Source organism: Callorhinus ursinus, unplaced genomic scaffold (assembly GCF_003265705.2).
Source record: "Callorhinus ursinus isolate GAN/ISIS: 27379988/994484 unplaced genomic scaffold, GSC_fseal_2.0 scaffold34, whole genome shotgun sequence".
Lineage (NCBI taxonomy): Eukaryota > Metazoa > Chordata > Mammalia > Carnivora > Otariidae > Callorhinus > Callorhinus ursinus.
Window position 1 is genome coordinate 15,274,744 of NW_027397096.1, and position 18,324 is coordinate 15,293,067.

General features: G+C 50.0%; 1 protein-coding gene across 13 annotated transcripts in view; it reads left to right on the forward strand.

Moving 5' to 3' along the window:
- The window catches only part of TRIM25 (tripartite motif containing 25), a 57,642-nt gene that overhangs the window by 14,910 nt on the left and 24,408 nt on the right, over window positions 1-18,324 (forward strand). For 6 of the 13 annotated variants that reach the window (XR_012374463.1, XR_003204277.2, XM_025851074.2 and 3 more), the window contains exons 6-10: window positions 398-424; window positions 768-851; window positions 933-1,031; window positions 3,467-3,992; window positions 18,104-18,181. Coding sequence is in view for 8 of the 13 variants with exons in the window: in XM_025851074.2 (XP_025706859.1) it covers window positions 398-424; window positions 768-851; window positions 933-1,031; window positions 3,467-3,992; window positions 18,104-18,181 (814 nt within the window). In the remaining 5 variants the exon portion in view is untranslated. Of the gene's footprint in view, window positions 1-397; window positions 425-767; window positions 852-932; window positions 1,032-3,466; window positions 16,810-18,103; window positions 18,182-18,324 lie in introns of those variants that run through there. The other 7 variants (XR_003204278.2, XM_073879569.1, XR_003204279.2 and 4 more) reach the window with 6 other exon arrangements.

Sequence of the window (18,324 nt, forward strand, 5' to 3'; positions counted from 1 at the left end):
TCATGCTCCTCATTATCAGTCCCAACCCTCAAAACCACTGATGCAGTTTTCTGTCACCATAGATTCATTTGCTTGTTTCCAGGGAAAACATCCTCGCTTTATTTGTATGGGTCACATTCATGCAAATTATTATTATGGTGGTTTTTAAAAAAGATTTTATTTATTTATTTGAGAGGGGGGGGGGGAGTGCAAGAGCATGAGCAGGGGGAGGGGCAGAGGGAGCCAGAGAAGCAGACTCCCCACTGAGCAGGGAGCCCAGTCCCAGGACCCTGAGATCATGGCCTGAGCTGAAGGTGGACGCTTAACCAAGGCACCCAGGCACCCCTGTTATGGTGTTTTGAAAGTGTCATTGTGCTGTGCTTCAAAATATCTTAATTCTGAAAATTTTCTATTTCAGAAGAAGAAAAGAGACCCAAGAAACCTTGTAAGTTATGCATTTGTGCCTCCTTTTGTTTCTTGAGATTGCCCAAGTGTGGAACTAAATGCTGGCAGCGAAGCCTGACCTCTCTGGTCGGGGTTCTGTGATGGGACCCGAGTTCTGTGATGATGTTCTATCGTGGCAGGTGGGCCTGAGGTTGGGGGTGAGCACGAGTGCGCGTGAGTAAGACGAATAATGAGTGTAGCCCTGTCTGGACTCAGCTGTATCGCTCCGGCTGTCCAGGGGTGTGTTTGCAGAAGTAGCGCTTGAAGATCAGTGTGGAAGGGACGACAGGCCATCTGGTCACTGTGTCACGGGTCCAGTTCATGTTTCTCCTCCTCATTGCCAGCCCCTGCCTCTGCCTCAACCACCAAGATGCCCACCTTCGGAGCCCCGGAGCAGTTACAGGATCTAAAGCAGCCCGGCCTGGAGAGTGAGTTAGTGTGGGCAGGGGGCAGGGTGGGGTGTCCACTCTGAGTTTGTTCTGAAAACGGCTCCCTGTGTCCTCACCCAGGTGTAGGCAAAGCCACCACCACGCAGCTGAATGCGGCGGCCCTCAAGGCCAAGGTGCTGGAGACCTTCTTAGCCAAGTCCAGGCCCGAGCTCCTGGAGTGTGAGTAGCGTCGGCTCTGGGGAGTGGCCCTGTGGCTCTCAGGCTCTCCTGTGCAGCTCTGCCCACGTCTTCGCCCTCGCCTCTGGCTGGAGGTCCAGCTGGGCTCCTCCTTCCCCTTGTGCGCCACTGGCCTGTCCTCCACTCGGGCCGCAGCCTTCTCGCTCCCCTTCCGCCCCCCCGCCCCTCCGCCGCCAGCACCGAAGCCACGGGTGGTGATTTGCACCCCCAGCCCTGCATGAGCCCAGCTCACCCCTTTCTCTGGACCCGCACCTGCTGCCCACTGCTGTGCCCCGGGCATTGCTGGGGGCCCACTGCCAGCACCCCGGCTCCAGTCTTCTCCTCGGCTCCCCTGCCATTCCAGAACCTTCCCACTTGCCATAACCAGTCTCCTCCCTGTCCCACCCACCCTCCTCCACGTCACAGAGAAGAGGGGCCCCTCGTCCTCTTGTTACTGCCATATCTCATGCATCGCCACCTGCCCCCTCCTGCCCCCTCCCCGGCTGCCCCCCCTCCGCAGCCAGTCCACCTCCTCCTGCTCTGCCTGCACTCCCGCACCCGGTCACCCTCACCGGCTCGCCCGGGGCCTGCCTCTCTGCCGCTGTGTCAGTCCCCCTCATCCCAAAAGGAAAAGCGAAGCGAACAGAGGAACACAAAAGCGGGGAACGCAGCCAGCCCCCCTCTCGCCTGAGTACTGGTGAAGAATACAAATTTCTGGGTCCCGGCCCAGGGCTGCAAGACCAGGCTGCAGGGGACCAGCACAGAAAGCTGGGTGGTAATCTCGTTTCCTCCGTGATCTTTGGAGGGAAGTTGGAAAAATACAGCTGCGTTGCTGTGGCCAAGGGTCAGAACCCCCGGGGAGCTCGACCCTGTCTCGCTGCTGCCGGAGCGGCAGGTCTCTGTGTCGCTGGAAGCCGCCGGGGCCCCCGAGTCAGGCCTCTGCCCCTGCCCTCCGGCAGGCCAGCTCTGGCTGGGGGCAGCGGCAGCCCCCGTGCAGCTGAATGTCAAGGATGCCTTTCAGCCTTCAGTTGGCTGGACCCCTCGGGGGTTAGTCATCCTTCTAGAAGGGAACACTCCCTGCGTCTGCAGAGTCACTCTGCTGCCCTGGGCGCCACCTGCACCTCTGGTCGCTCCTTCTTAGGTACCTTTGCAGTCGGCCTGGGCTGTCTGCAGCGGGGGCCAGCTTTCTCAGGGCTTGTGTCCCCAGAGCTTCCTGCGGTCCGCCCCCCAGCCCCCCGCAAGACCCAGGCTTGGCGCTGGGGCCAGAGCTAACTGCCGCAGAGCTGCTGGTGACGCACTGAGCCACGTGTTTCTGGAGCCACGTGAGCAAAGAAACGGAGTTCTAGCAACGCAGGACCTCGGAGAACATTTTCCCTCCTCTGTTCATCTTGCCCCCTTGCTGGGGTGGGGGGAACCTCAGGCCTCTGTGAAAAGCATCCTGCCCTGAGCCACCTAACAAGGGAGTGGCAGGCGGTGGCAAAAACCCGGGTCTCGTGGTTTCCAAGGTCCCAAGCTAGGGATTTCCCCTCTGCGGGGCTGCCCTGGGACCTCTCCCCCACGGTCCAGGGTCTCCTGGGAGGGGAGGGGCAGAGATGAATGTGTCCCAGGAAGAAGGTTGAGCATGGCGACAACATGCAGCTGAGCTTAGTCTTCAGATCTCCTGGAACTGGTTGGAGGAAGTGTGGCAGGAAGGGTAGGGAGGCCATGTGAGTGTCCCAACCAGGAATATTCAGATGATTGCTGTGTTTGGCTCCCTGCTGCCCACCAAGTAAAGTCTAGACCCTTTAGCTCTCTGCCCTGTGGCCCCAACCTGTCTCCCTTCTCCTGCTAGGACCTCTCTCCCAGCTGCCCGGCCTTTTCTGGTCCCAGTACATGCTCACCATCCTTATGACTCCAGGCTTTGCTCTTGCTGTCCCCTCTGCCCAGAATAGCCTCACCCCACTCTGCTTGCTTTTGTTTAATTTTTCTCAGCTTCCTGTTGCTCAGCTCAAATTCCAGCCCACTTGCGAAATGTTCCCCTGTTCTCTCCCCACCCTTCAAGTAGAGCCACTTGTCCCTAGAGCAGCGCACCCACCTGTTTGGCAGAGTTAGGCCTCACGGTGTTGTCACTGATGGGCTTGCCTTGCCATGAGGCTGGGTACCATGTCTGGTCAGAGTGGTGTGTCTTGCCCAGAATCAGGTGCTTGGTAAATGGCTTTGGGTGAATGAATAGACAGATGGGTGACAGATGGACAGTTGGCTGGATTGATAGATAGATGGACACATGTCAGGCTGGTTGGATAGAATGGATGGATGTATGTGTGGATGGATGGATGGATGGGTGCATGGGTGGAAGGATGGATGGATAAAATAAATAAGTACTACCAGGTGGGGAAAGGTTTAAACGTGAGAGCACTTTGGGCACCTTGTAATCGATCCCTTGGGTAATGCTTTCTTAGATGCCATTAAATTCAGCCTGGACTACAACACTGCCCACAACAAGGTGGCTCTGTCGGAGAACTACACAGTCGCCTCTGTGGCCGACTCATCCCTGAACTACCAGCCCCATCCCAAGAGGTTCGTGTACTGCTCTCAGGTTCTGGGCCTGCACTGCTACAAGAAAGGGATCCACTACTGGGAGGTGGAGCTGCAGAAGAGCCACTTCTGTGGGGTGGGCATCTGCTACGGCAGCATGCCACGCCAGGGCCCCGAGAGCCGGCTCGGCCGCAACAGCGCCTCGTGGTGCGTGGAGTGGTTCAACACCAAGATCTCTGCATGGCACAACAACGTGGAGAAGACGCTGCCCTTCACCAAGGCCACGCGGGTCGGTGTGCTTCTCAACTGTGACCATGGCTTCGTCATCTTCTTTGCTGTCACCGACAAGGTCCACCTGATGTATAAGTTCAAGGTGGACTTCACGGAAGCCGTATACCCGGCCTTCTGGGTGTTCTCTGCCGGTGCCATGCTCTCCATCTGCTCCTACAAGTAGGCAGGCCCCGGACGCGGGCCTTTGCGCGCCCCAGACTGTGGGGGACGGAGCTGCAGGGGGACCTCTGAGGGACGAGGGGTTGAAAGTGTGGGAGGGGATCTGGTGGGAGGCTGGGGCCGGTGGATGGGGTAAGAGGAGAGATCTGGCCAGGGGAAGGGGTGGGGGTGATTGCGTGGTGGGCCAGGAAGCCTTGCCACCTCCTGGTGCCCACCAGGGCAGGGTGACCTCCTCCCCCTTGTTCTGGTAGGTCTCTGGCTGCTGGCAGTGGGACTGGGCTTTGGGGGGTAAAATCGTTAGCGCCCTTTCCTCTTGGAATCTGTAGCCACCGTGCGCTCCTCAGGCGACGTGGTGTGAGCCCCTTTGCTCTCTGGATCAGCCTTCGGATCTTAGCATTTTGATTCTTCCCTATAGGGCTGTTCAACTCAATGGATTGTTTAAAAATTCCAAAGTAACTGAATTTCAATTATTCACCCCCCTTCCACTCCACCTGCCCACATGTACGTGGGCATTCGGGTGTATGCTCAGACCCTGGTTGTTTTCTGTCCTTAAGAGAAACTACCCATGGCAGGTCTCCACCCAGATCAGAGTTGCTGGAAGGAGTGTGTCCTCTCCCTCCACTGGCAAATAGCCCTGCTCCCCTTCCTCTCCTTGGACCTCACACCCCGTCGATGGCTTTCAAATGTTCAGTGCAATAGGAGACTTTTCAGGCTAAGGTTTTGAACCACGATTTGAATCAGCCTTTGTGGAATTTGTGATTCAAGGTCAAGGTGACCCAGGTCCCACAGATGCAAACCCCTCCCATTTCCCACTCTTGGCTGACATTCTTTGGCTGTACCCACAGAGCCTTGGGGAGGCCTCCTTCCCATAGCTTAGGCTTTGGGGCAAGGAACTCCACGGGGCAAGAGCGAACCTGCTCTGGGTTGACAGAGCGTGGTGGTTTTGCTCTTGTAGAGTGTCGTCTTGCCTTCTTACTGATAACTGGGCTCCATGGTAGCCTCTCCTCCCCAGGACTGTGAGATCCTGGACTGGCTGGTGGAGATCCCACGGTGGCCAGCACAGTCGAGTGGACAGCTAGGCTTGCTATCCGTAGCCTGTAATCACACGGACAGGTCGTGTGGGGCAGCCTCACGACCACGCTAGCTCACCTGCTGGGGTGACTACCTGTGGCCCAAAGCATCTTCTGGCAGGTCCTAGGAAACGTCAGCATTCTTGTTTACCCCTGGCCACAGGCTGCGCGCCCGGGGCTGGCCCTCACGGGAGTCAGATGCCCGCCACTGGCTCTAGCCCCTTCTCTTTGCCTCCTTGGAGCTAATTCCAGATGGGGGGGTTAACCAGGCTAGGGGAGCCAGAGACCTTAACGGCCAGGGAGAGAACACGCTACAGGGCTCAAGCACAAGGGGCTAACTTTCCTGCGGTGCTTCTGTGCAGTGAAAATAACCCCAGTCCATGAAGGGGAAGGAAGGAATGGATTGCCAGAATTTCCCAAGCTCCTTATATCCTGATGTTGTCAGGATATAAATTCCCAGTCCAAAAGTGGGAGGAATTTAGCCTCCTGTTGGTGAAATGAATCCTGCTCTGGACTTTCCTAAGACGGGGAGCTCAGATCAGGCTCTTCGCGGTATAAAAAAGAGGTCACCATTGGGGACGTGGGGACTCCAGACCTCTTCTATGAATATTTGAGAATGTAACACATCTCTGGCCTTGCACTGGAATTCCGGGGCGCTCCAGTTGAGCCCCGAGCCCTGGAAATTCCTGATGGGTGTGTTGATCTGTGTCGTCCCCCGGCAAGGACTTCCACTTCCTTGGGAGGGAGATCATCTTTGTAGGGAAGAGATCCCTGCAGTAGTTGAGATGTGTTTTTTTTTAAGTGTTCTTCCTTTGATCCTGCGAAGAAGAGTTCTTTGGTGATTCTTCTCTGCTGTTGGCCCAGGTCAAAAGCATCTTCATTGATCCTTTGAAACAAAAGCCTTGCCTGAAGCCCATTTGGCTTGGGAGACAGCTGGGCTGAGGAGGAGAAGGCTGGCGGGGAATCTGTGGGTCCTGCTGTGGCTCTCTTCTGTGGACCTCAGAGCAACAGAGCGCACTTCCCCCGCGTGTTGTCCCGGCCTCGGGATGGGGCGGATACTTCCCTCTGTGTGAGAGAGGCAAGTGGGTAGCCCACGCTGAGCTCTGTGCAAGGGGCTCTGGAGATGGAAACCCTTGCTGTCTTGAGCCATCCTGTGTGCGTATGGGATGGTGGGACGTAAGTTCCCTCGCCACTGCCCAGTGCACAGTCCTCAAAGTTGGGGCAACTTTGTATTCATCTGATTTCTTGTTTTGCAAAATCAGTCAGGTGAGGAGGTATTGGATTCCTCTGCTCACTACTCTTGCCATCTAGGAGGAGATGCCTCCTAGATGCTCCCTGGTGCCCTGGGGAAGAGTCAGAAATCCCCAGAAACACAAACAGAAAACTACGACCCCAGATGCAGGTGTCAGGGACTGACTCAGTCACTCTGGCATGAGCAGGTCAGGGTCAGGTGTTTGTATTATTCAAGACCGGTCAGTGCTCTGGTTTAATTACTCTGAAATGGATCTGTGACCTGTAACTAATACTGGGACATCATTTCTTTATCCTGCCTCCCCCCCGACTATTGACTTTAGTTAATTCAGAGTATTTGAGCTATTATTTCATGAGCGGATTTTTTTTAAGGAGTCGACTCTTCAGGAGACAATTAGGGCTGTAGGCACCGATCTTTTGAAACCGACAAGAACTACTAGGGCTAAGGCTGGTTGACCTACCTTAGAATCTGTGAATGTAACAAAGTGGTATCTGGTACTTTTTCTTGCAGCCCAGACATTGTATGCATTGTCTACACACACTGAAAAGTATAGCACTTCCTGAGTTCTGGGAGTTCTCGTGAATTTTGTTTTTGTTTTGTTTTGTTTTCGTGAATTCTTGAGCCCGAGGGAAGTCCTGTGTCATAGACTGGATGTTTCTGTTGCTTCAACAATCATATGTTGAAACCTAACCCCCAGTGCGATGGTAGGGTTGGGGGGATTAGGTCATAAAAGCAGAGCCCTCATGAATGAGGTTAGTGCCCCTATAAAGAGACTCCCGTAGAGCTCCCTCACCCCTTCAGCCATGTGGGGACATAGCAGGAAGACAGCTCTGAACCAGGAAGCCGTTCCTCACCAGACTTTGAATCAACCAGCCCTGGATCTTGGCTGGATCTTCCAGCCTTCAGAACTGTGGGAAATAAATGTTTGTGAGTTAAGCCACCCAGTTTCTGGTACTTTTGTTACAGCATCTCAGACTAAGACACCACAGGAGCTGCACAGCTGAATAAAGGAAGCCTCATTTGAAATGGAGTTGGGAGGCACCTGGATGGCTCAGTTGGTTAAGCGTCCAACACTTGGTTTCAGCTCAGGTCATGATCTCAGGGTTGTGGGATTGAGCCCCGCCTCGGGTCCCATGCTCAGCACGGAGTCTGCTTGTCCCTCTCCCTCTGCTCCTTCCCCTGCTTGGGCTCCTTCTCTCTTTCTCTCATAAATAAATCTTTTTTAAAAAAATGGAGTCGGGAGGCTGGAAGGGGGAGCTCTCATGCTGTACCACTCCTTGCAGCCCTTTGCAGACCCAGTGGGAAGAGAATACCTTGCATTGGCAACAGCCCTGCATACTCCCCTCTCGTATGGGTCCAAGAAGAGTGGCTGACCATTCAATCTGTCACACTTCACTACCCCAGCAGGAGGAAGAGAGATTTTCTCCTTCCCCGGCAACAGCCCAGCCAATGAGAGACCATTACAACTCAGCCGGTGAAAAGCCATTACACTTGGAACTCCCAGTTGACGCCAACGGACTTTTGTTTATAACAGCCCTCCCAAACCCCACCCCACCACCTTTGCACTATCAAAGAATGTTCCTCCCTTCTGCTCTCAGGACTTGTGTGTAGTTTTGCCATGACTTGCATGTCCCAAATTGCAATTCTCTGCTATTCCTGAATAAATCTATTTTTGCTGGTAATATAACTTTCATTTTCAAGGTTAGCATTACCTTATGGATTTGCCAGTCAGAAGTGTCGGTGGCCTGGGGACCCCCGAAGTGTGGCTGCTGTCTGACGCAAGGGCAGTCCTGTTGGGACAGTGTCCCCCAGCCTGTCGAATCCAAACTCCAGGCTGTTAGCAGAATTGTGTCACCGTGCACCATGTGCTGTCAGCACAGAGGTGGTGGGATTGTTTCTTTTTAAGATTTTATTTTTTGACAGAGCACACCTAGGCAGAGCGGCAGGCAAAGGGAGAGAGAGAGGCAGGCTGCCCGCTGAGCAGGGAGCCCGGTGCGGAGCTCGATCCCAGGACCCTGGCAGACAGACACTTAACCGACTGAGCCACCCAAGTGCCCCATCTTTTTGGTTCTTTATAAGGAATTCCATCTCTCTGTTTACAGTGCCCATCGTCCCCGTATGCCATCTACTTTATCTCTCGAAGCCCTTAGCTAATTAATTATAGTTGTTTTAAATTCCCAGCCTGATAATTCCAACATCCCTGCCATGTCTGCTCTATCTCTTCAGATTGTGTTGTTTGCCTTTTGGCATGCTTTGTAACTTTTTCTGGCTAGCCACACTCGGCGTGCTAGGTGGAGGTGAAAGGAATTGCTGTAGATAGGCCTTTGGTGTGGGGGGGAGGAGCCATGTTCCGTAGCCCTGTGATGAGATCTCAGCCTCGGGTGAGGCCCTGCCTCTGGGCTGTGAGCCTCACAAGTATTTCTCGGTTTTATTCTCCTCCCACCAAGTAGAACAGGATGGCTAGAGGGGTCTGGAATGGGCTGTTTCTCTGCCCCCAGATCTGCTAGGCTCTGATAAAACCCCAGCAGGGTAGGCTGTGGTTAAATAGTTTCTCCTGAGGACAGGCCTTGTTAAGAAGAGCAGAGTGACTTGCTGCTTTTCAAAATGGTCCCTCTTCCCCTACCTCCTGGAAGCTCAAGAGGATTTTTCTCCAGTATTTGCTGTGGGAACCTGATTGAGCTCTTGGAGGTAAATCTTCACAATATGGTGGGAGTCCCCCTATGACTGGGCCCCTTGGAGTTTTTAACCTTCAGAGTCATCTACCCGAGCCTCCAGCAGTTCATCAGTTACACTCCAGGTGTTTCTACTCCAGCAGTGGTTCCATTGGTGAGTCTCTGCCTTCAGAAGTCATGATTCCTTGTTTGTCGTCTGTGTCTCCAATCTTGGGGACAGCAGTTGGCCCTGCGTACTCCCCTCTCGTATGGGTCCAAGAAGAGTGGCTGATCATTCAATCTGTCAGCTTTGTACTTATTGTTAGGAGGGAATTGCACCTTGCAAGATTCCTATGTGTGGACCTCCATGCTTTCATTTTTATTCAGTTCAAAATACTTTTAGTTTCCCTATTTCTTCTTTGACCCACCAGTTATTTAGAAGTGTGTTTTTTTAGTTTTTACGTATTTGGGGGGTTTTCCAGATATCTTTCTGCTATTGGCTTTTAATTTAATTCCACTGTGGTCTGAAATATACTTTGCATTGTTTGAATTGTTTGAAATTTAGCAAGTTTTGATTTATGACTCAGAATATGATCTAACTTGGAAAATGTTCATGTGCACTTGAAAAGATTGTGTATACTGCTGTTGCTGGGTGGAGTGTTCTATAAATGTCACTCGGTCAAGTTGGTTGATAGTGTTTAAGTCCTTTATTTATATCCTTACTGATTCATGTTTACTTGTTGTATCAGTTATTGGGAGAAGGGTGTTATAATCTTTGACTAAAACTGTGGGTGTATTTACTTTCTTTTTTATCAGTCTTTGTTTTATGAAATTTGAAGCTCTCTTATTAAGCACCTAACTATTTAGGATTTTTATGTCCTTTCGTTGAGGTGACCCTTTTATCCTTATGAAGCAACCCTTTATGTCCCTGCTAAAATTCTTTGCTCTGGAAACCACTTGTCTGATATTAATAAAGACACTCTAGCTTTCTTTTGATTAATGTTAGCATGGCATATCTTTTTTCCATCCTTTTGCTTTTAACCTATGTCATTATATTTGAAGTGTATTTCCTATAAGACAGCATGTATTTGGTTCTTGCTTCTTTTTGCAATCTGACAATCTCTGTTTTTAACTGGTGTGTTTAGACCATATACACCGAATGTAACTAAGCATGTAGAATGGGAAATAATGCTGTGGTCATCTTTGGAAAAAAAAACACAAAGCTGCCATAATGCTCTCCTTTTTTTTTTTCTCCTTGAACACTTACATACCGGTTTCAGGTTGGCTGGCATCTATGTTAATTTATTTTTTGTTCTGTGCAATTACTGTTATTCTACTCTTGAGGGTAGGGAAAGATGTTCATATGAAAAAACTACTCAGCTTGCAATTTTACATTCATCTTTTCTATGTAAAAGATTTACACACACACACAACAGCATTTGAACCTCACTGCCAATATCCATTAATAATATTGGATTATTTCCCTGATGCTCCTGGAACTACCAAATACAATAACTCTTGAAGTGACACAAAGAGTAGCGTCACCTGTTGGTTGCACAGAAACTAAATTCTTTGTTTAAATTTGTTTTATTTTTAAGTAATCTCTACACCCAACATGGGGCTCAAACTCACAACCCTGAGATCGGGAATCACATGCTTCACCAACTGAGCCAGCCAGGGGTGCTCCCAGAAACTAAGTTCTTAAAATGCCAAACCAAATCAATGCTTCGTTAGCAGAAACTGCTCCTTTTAAAAAAGAAAAGGCTCCGAAATGCATTCCCACTTTATAAAACACTCATTTAGAAAGGAATGACACCTCTTGATGCAACACCTAAAGAAAAGGCTGAACGCAGTCTGTGCTCTGCTGCTGTTTTTGAAAGTTATTTTTTAAAAATACAAATCGAAATTTGCTAATGATATAAGAAGTGCCAAATATCTTTAGTCAGAAATAGAATTCTATGAAATGTAAACAAAAAAACTTCTGCATTTATTTCCCTCTTGTGGGGTGGCTGTGCAATTTTGTCCTATTGTACGGGTAGACCTCTGTTCTATTCCCAAGAGTCCTGCCTGTGAGGTGGGGTGGTTTCTGTTTTGCTTCTGCATTCCTTGATGACTCATAGTGAGACATTACTCTTGATGTCTAACAGTTGGGTATTCCTTTAGCACATTCGAACAGTGACACGTAAGTGACCTTTCATTTGTCACGTCTCTGGAAGGTGGCCAATAACCAGAAACTCAGTACAACAGTATTAGGTGCTGTTGGACACTTAGGAAACAGCAGGCTTTGCCATGGGAAAAAGGAGAGAATACTAGAAGTGATGATCCCCCCCCCCCCCCCCCCCCCAGCTTAACGGTGAGGCAGAGACTAGAAGAAAGATGCTGGAGTTGTATCCCACAGTGGTCTCTTCTCTGTTGTATTTTTGATCGGTCTCTTTCCATGAGGTAGTTCCTCTCCCCTGCGCTGCCAAGTAGGCCCTGTGTTCCTTAACAAAGCAACAATAGTGAAAGCGCCACCAACTTGCCAAATCTGGCGGAGCCCAAGGGCGTGCCTCCCTGGGTCATAGGTCATCTTCTGTTGCTCTATTTAGGACACTCGTCCCGCCCCTGCCCCAGCAGATATGGCTCTGTGGGTCATTAGAGTGGCTCTTTGCGTGGAACTCTGACTCCAGATCCCTCCCTACAATACTACTGTTACCGCACTGGCCTCCTGGAGGGGTGGCTTATTCATTCAGTGAATACTTTTGGGAATTCTTACTATATGCCAGGTACTGTTCTCATGCTGGGGATACAGCAGTGGAAAAAAAAAAACCCAAATCCCTGCCTTCCTGGAGTCTACGTTCTAGGAGAGGGAATAGACAACACAGGTAAATGTTAGTTAGGGAAAAATGTGATAAAATAAAGCGAGGTTAGGACATAGTGTGATAGATTTATGTGTGTATGTGGTGGGCCAGATGTTCAGGGAAGACGCCTCTGAGGGGGCGACATCTGATCAACATCCAGAATGAAGTGACGTAGAGGGTCAGACCACGTGAAGCCAAGCTTGGGGAGAAGAGCAAAGGCCCTGTGGCAGGAATGTGTCTGTCGTCTGGAGGACATTGTGGCAGAGTTTTGGATTTTATTTCAAGTGTAAGGTAATGTGAGGAAGGCCACGCTCCCCTTTAGTCCTCCTCTCTCATTTCCCTCCAGAAAGCTCCCTGAGAGCATTATTTAACAGAGAGAGACGCAGCGAGAAAGGGAACATGAGCAGGGGAAGCGGGAGAGGGAGAAGCAGGCTTCCCGCGGAGCAGGGAGCCCGATGCGGGGCTCGATCCCAGGACCCCGGGATCATGACCTGAGCTGAAGGCAGACGCTTAACGACTGAGGCACCCAGATGCCCCAAGAGAGCAGGAGTTCTTGTCTCTCTTGTTCTCGGCTATTTCGTAAACAGCAGCAAAGCGCCTGGGACATAGTAGATGCACAAGAAATGTTCATCAACTCTGTGAATGAACATCTCGAATACAAGCTCCAACGTGCATAAAAGACTGTTCTATGTTTGGGGCCAGACAGAGGAATTTATAACAGAGCAAAAAAGTAATATTTAACACCTGATGCTAAACATGACTATTTCCAGAGTCCTAGGAAAAAAGAAAAAGCAAAAGTTAAGTCCTCCACAGGCATCCTCTTGAAGCATTTTGGAGTTTAGCCTATCCTTTCTCTTCTGGGTCCATCTGATTTTACTGGGAGGAGAGAGCCCTTTCTTCAACCTTGCACAGAGAAAACCTCCATACCCCTCGTCAACCCCTCAAAGGGACTGATTTTGCCCTGGGATTTAGTTGTCTCTCTTTCTCCCTTTCTTCGTAGGACACGACATCCTTAGGGGCAAATTCCCTAGCACCTAGGTATTTAGTCTGGATGATTCTCAGATATTAGAGGCATTTCAGTCACCTGAAGGACTTGTTAAAACAGATCCCTGGGCTCTATCCCCAGAGTTTTGGGTTTAGTAGGTCTTGGGACTTTACATTTCTAGCAAGTTCTCAGGTGTTGCTGATACTGCAGATCTGGGGACCGCACTTTGAGAATCAGTAGTCTAGAAGAACATCTCAGGGGGCATCAATAAATACATCCATCTGGGCCTTTGTGTGTCCTGTTTGGGCCCCTCTGAAGTCCACTAAGATGAGAGGAAGAACTTTCACTCTGCAGCATTCTACATGGTAGAGCCTTCCCTCGTATATGGGTATTTCTCATCTCCTTGGCTTGCATCATACTTCACTTCCCCTTTTCTTTGGTTATTTATCATTTCATCCTCTGTTGATTCTACTTGTCCACGCCCCCTTAAAGTTGAGAGTCCAGGGTCCCTGCTATTCTTAGCTTAGCATTCTGCCCTCCAGGAACCCACCCACTATCATCATCACCACCATTATCCCATGATCATCACCATCATGATCATCATCATCATCACCAACATTGATTCCTACCTATTATGTTCCTGGTAATGTACCAGACTCTACGTACATATTAGTGAGGACGCTGCTTTTGATGCCGATGAACAGAAAACCCAACTTAAAAAAATTGGGAGATTTTTCATCTCACACACCAAGTAGTCCCAAGGTAGGGCAGTTCCAGCATTGACTGACTCAGTGCATCAATACTGTCATCAATGGGTCTTCCCTTCCTTCCACACTGCCATTCCTGGCCTATTGGCTTTGTCTGCAGGTTTGCTCACCTCCTGGTCAGAGAATGACTGCAGTGGTTGTAGGCATTTCCATGGGGTCACGACACTGCAGACCATAACACGTCTTACCTTATTACGTCTTCCAAGCAACCCTGAGAAGCAGGTTCTATTCTCCTTTTTTTTTTTTTTTTTTTTTTTGTAGGTGAGGAACACGGGCTCAAGAGATCACATTAGAACCCTGGAAGCGTTATGCTATGTGAAGTGAGCCAGACGCAAAAGGACAAAAGTGTCTGATGCTACCTATATGAGGTACGCAGAACAGGCACATGCATGAGGCTGGAGGGCAGCAGAGTGGCTCGCAGGGGCTGGAAGAAGCAGGGAAGAGGGAGTTAGTGTTTCGTGGGTGGGGGTTTCGGTTAGGGAAGATGAAAAAGCTCTGGAGATGGATGGTGGTGATGGTCGCACAGCAATGGGAATGTACTTAGACCACTGCGTTGCACACTTACAAATGGTTGAGGACGCCTGGGTGGCTCAGTCGGTGAAGGGTCTGCCTTCGGCTCAGGTCATGATCCCAGGGTACTGGGATCGAGCCCTGCATCGGGCTCCCTGCTCGGCGGGGAGTCTGCTTCTCCCTCTCCCTCTGCTTCTCCCCCTGCTTGTGCTCTCTCTCTCTGTCTCACAAATAAATAAATAAAATCTTAAAAGAAATGGTTAAAACAATACATTTTATGTTATGTGTATTCTACCAACAGAGAGAGAGATTCCCAAAATGGCCACAGCCCTCTTTCCATTCCCGCCTGCTCTTCCAGAACCTTCCCACACCCTCACTAAGAGGCAGAGCCTATTTCTCATTTTGTTGAGACTTGGCAGTTTTGTCACCACCTTGGTGATAGACAGTGATAGGAGTGACCCTGCGTGACTTCTCAGGCGAGCTCACAAAAGGAGCTAGGGCTCCTGCCTGGCTCTGCCCCTCGGAACGCTCTCCTGGGGACTTGGGCACCACGTGCAAGGGACCCCCAGCCCCGGCTGGTGTCCCTCCTCCCCCCGGGGCTGTGTGACCAGCGAGCTCTGGCCGGCTCCGCCGTGGCGGACCTGGCGGAGAAACAGACCCATGTGGGAAGCCGCTGATTCGGGAGCAAAATCCATAGCTTGACAGCCACAGTGCCTGGAACCCATGGCAATGAAGTGACAGAGGCCGAACCCCGGACCTGGAGCCGAAGCGCACTCAGTCGTACCCCCTCTGCTCCGCCAGTGACCACACACCTGCACGCCAGCTCCGCGCCGGGCTTGACCCGTCCTATGTGCCTGTCCTACGGTAACTTCACAGTCTGCAGAGAGAGTGTCTAGAACCACGCTCATCTTCTGTTGCTCGAAACCAGCGCCCCTCACGTGGAGGAAGCGCCCTGCTGTGGTACTGTGCTGACCTTGGACTAACCGACTAGGGCTGAGGCTTGAACCGCTCCCTTGCGGCGTCTTGGCAGAGGCTGCCTTGTGATCCTCGCAGACACAAGGGGAGGGGAGGTCTGCCAGAAGCTGGCGCAAGGCCATCTTCTGTTGGCCTTCTCTCTCCTGGGAAGCTGTCATGAGAAGATGTCTCCTTTCTGTGAGGTCCTGGTGAGGCATGGGTGTCAGAGTTTCAAGCCACTTCCCTGCGGGGGCGGGGCGGGTGTACTCGCTCCCCAGCAGGGGGCTGCTTCGCTCGCCCTGCAGTCACCTGGCCCCTTTGGTTTTGCTGGCGTGCCTTTCGGTGTCTGAGGCACACATCACAGGGAGCTTGCACCTTTGGGTTCTTTTTGCTGTCTTTAAGTAATACACTCTTTCAATCTAAAAGTGGCTCCTTGTAACTTCACTGGTTGAATCAATCAGGCCTTGGCCTCTTTTTAGGCGAGCTTGAAATCCCGCACTTCCCCATTCTTACCATTTATGTAGTCACAATCAATATTGAACAAATTCATTCTTCCATGGCTGGAAATCTTGAGGCAACTTAACCCTTTCCTCGAGGTACCCTCCATCCAGACCTGTCATTCTCCCTCTATAAATGTTCTCATTTCTGCCTCTACTCCCATCTCTTGTCTCCCCCTGAATTCAAACCCTCGTCTGCTCACTCCTACGTTGTGGTAAAATCCCTGAACTAGGCTTCCTGTTTCTAAACCTTCTCCTTGTAACTCATCTTCCACGGCACTGCCCGGGTAATGTCAAGATGCCATTTTGCATGTGGCACCCCCAAGGTTTACAGGCTTAAAGTCGATATGCTTTAGCTTCTTGTTCAAGGCTCTCCAGTTTTTGCTGTATCTCCAAATTCATCTTCCATGAATCCTCCTGACTAACCTTTTCTTCTCACCAACTTGGCCAACACCATGTTCTTTGAATACGCCAGATGGCGTCTCCTGTAGTTCAGGCTAAGTGCCACTTTCTTCCTTCCTGAAGCCTTTCTCCACCACTGGCTCTCCTGAACCCGTGTGTCACTGAGTTCTCTGTAGTACTGCATGGTTTTGTGGATGAGTCCGAAAAGAAAATGACTAGAGGGGCGCCTGGGTGGCTCAGTCGTTAAGCGTCTGCCTTTGGCTCAGGTCATGATCCCAGGGTCCTGGGATCGAGCCCCACATCGGGCTCCCTGCTCCGTGGGAAGCCTGCTTCTCCCCCTGCTTCTCCCCCTGCTTGTGCTCTCTCTCTGTTAAATAAATAAATAAAATCTTAAAAAAAGAAAATGAAAATGACTAAAGACGATAACCAGACAGAGCAAATTCATTGCCAGTTGGTACTAAATGTCTGAGACACACCGGCTGGACTGGTGTTCTTGGCCCAGAAGTTCTTAAGTGGAGTCTAAGGAGGCCCCTGAAGTTGATTTTGAAATTCTGCTATATGTGTATAGCAACACTGTAACACTGTGTGTGTGTGTGTGTGTGTGTGTGTGTGTCCGTAACTATATCCAGCTTCTTACAGAAGTCTGCTTCTGACCCAGTAAAGGCTGAGAACGCCTGACCGAGACAGAACCTGGCATGACTTAGAGACAAAGCAACAACAAGCCCCATTAGATTTTGGAATCACAATACTCCAGCTCCGTGAGACACTGGCATGTCACTAATCTTTCTGAATCACAGTGTACTCGTTTGGAAAACGAATGGTATCTCCTCTCCCTACTTGGTTGGGTTTTTGTGAGGAATAAATAAAATATGTGAAATTGCTTCATAAATGGTCAAATGCTCTGTAAACATAAGTGATTATACCACTTAATTCCAAACCATATGGTTCTGTTTATAGGTTCCAGTTTACACAATTTCTTACCTATCTTGAGATAACAAGTTCTTATCAGTCTTTTTTATTTGAAATATAGTTGACAAGTCCTTATTGGTCCTCTCTCCCCTTCCCTCCTGTGATCTGAGTGTTTCTTCCGTTCAGAGTCCATTGTCATTACCTGAATCATGGTCACAAGCTTTGGTAGGACACTAAAGGTTACTGCTCCTATCATCACATTAAACCAACCCTCCTGCAGTATTTCAGTCAGAGCTTATTTATAAGGAAACTCACTGCAACTGGCTCCCCTCCTCTACGGAAGGAAGTAAGGATTTAAAGCAGGGCTTCTCAAAACTCACTGTGGGGGACCAGGCAGGTGTTTTTGGTTGTTGTTCTTGTTTTTTAAAATTTCTAATACATCATGTATTGGTATTTTTAGAAAACAGAAAAATGACATGAAAAGACATAAAATACAAGCCACATTTTATTATCATTAGATTCAATAACCAACTGTCAAAATAAGCCATAAAAATGTCTTTTTAATGTTTATTTTTTTAAAAAGATTTTTATTTATTTGACAGAGACACAGCAAGAGAGGGAACACAAGCGGGGGGGGGTGGGGCTGGAGAGGGAGAAGCAGGCTTCCCACTGAGCGGGGAACCTGATGCGGGGCTCGATCCCAGGACGCTGGGATCATGACCTGAGCTGAAGGCAGACGCTTAACCGACTGAGCCACCCAGGCACTCCAAGCCATAAAAATTTCTAAACGCTTACTCAGTTTCTGCACTAACTTCCTGATGGATTGGAAGCAAACAATCTGTGGGCTATACTTTGAGTCATATGGCTTTAGAGGGTACAAGAAAACAAAGCCCCTCTGAGAATCTGGTTACTGGTCAACTGATGGGCTCCCTAGGTCCGATCAGCCACAAGGGGAAATGATTACATGGTCCTTTGGCAGAGTCTTTGGTTGGGGGCACTTCCCAGAGAATGGGGTGTGAGATACACGCAGGTATGCTGTTTGCCTGGGCTGCCCTAGAAACTTCACGTTTGTAGGCTATGCTGGAAATTGGAGGTTGAGAGTAATGTCCCGCAGAGTAAGTGTTCTAGAACACATAGAACAGAATCTTCACAAAATATGTGCACATGCTCATTAATTTGAATGCAGAGATGAACAAGATAAGCTCCCTACTCTCGAGAGCTCGGAGTATACCCAGCTTTCTCACAGACTAATTAATGCTGTTTCTATTTCCTAGTTCCAAAACCCTACTGAAAAAATTGTTATGGCCGTGTAATGCTTTCAGCTCATCAAAATCTCTGAACTCCTTCCACAGGTAATTCATCTTTAAAATGTATGTGGATCAGTTTCCTTGTGTGGGGAGCCCCTATGAGGGTTTATCATAAACCCTAGCATTCCCAGTGCCCAGCACCACGACACGTCTGCCCACACCTCACACTGCACTCTCTACGGTACACT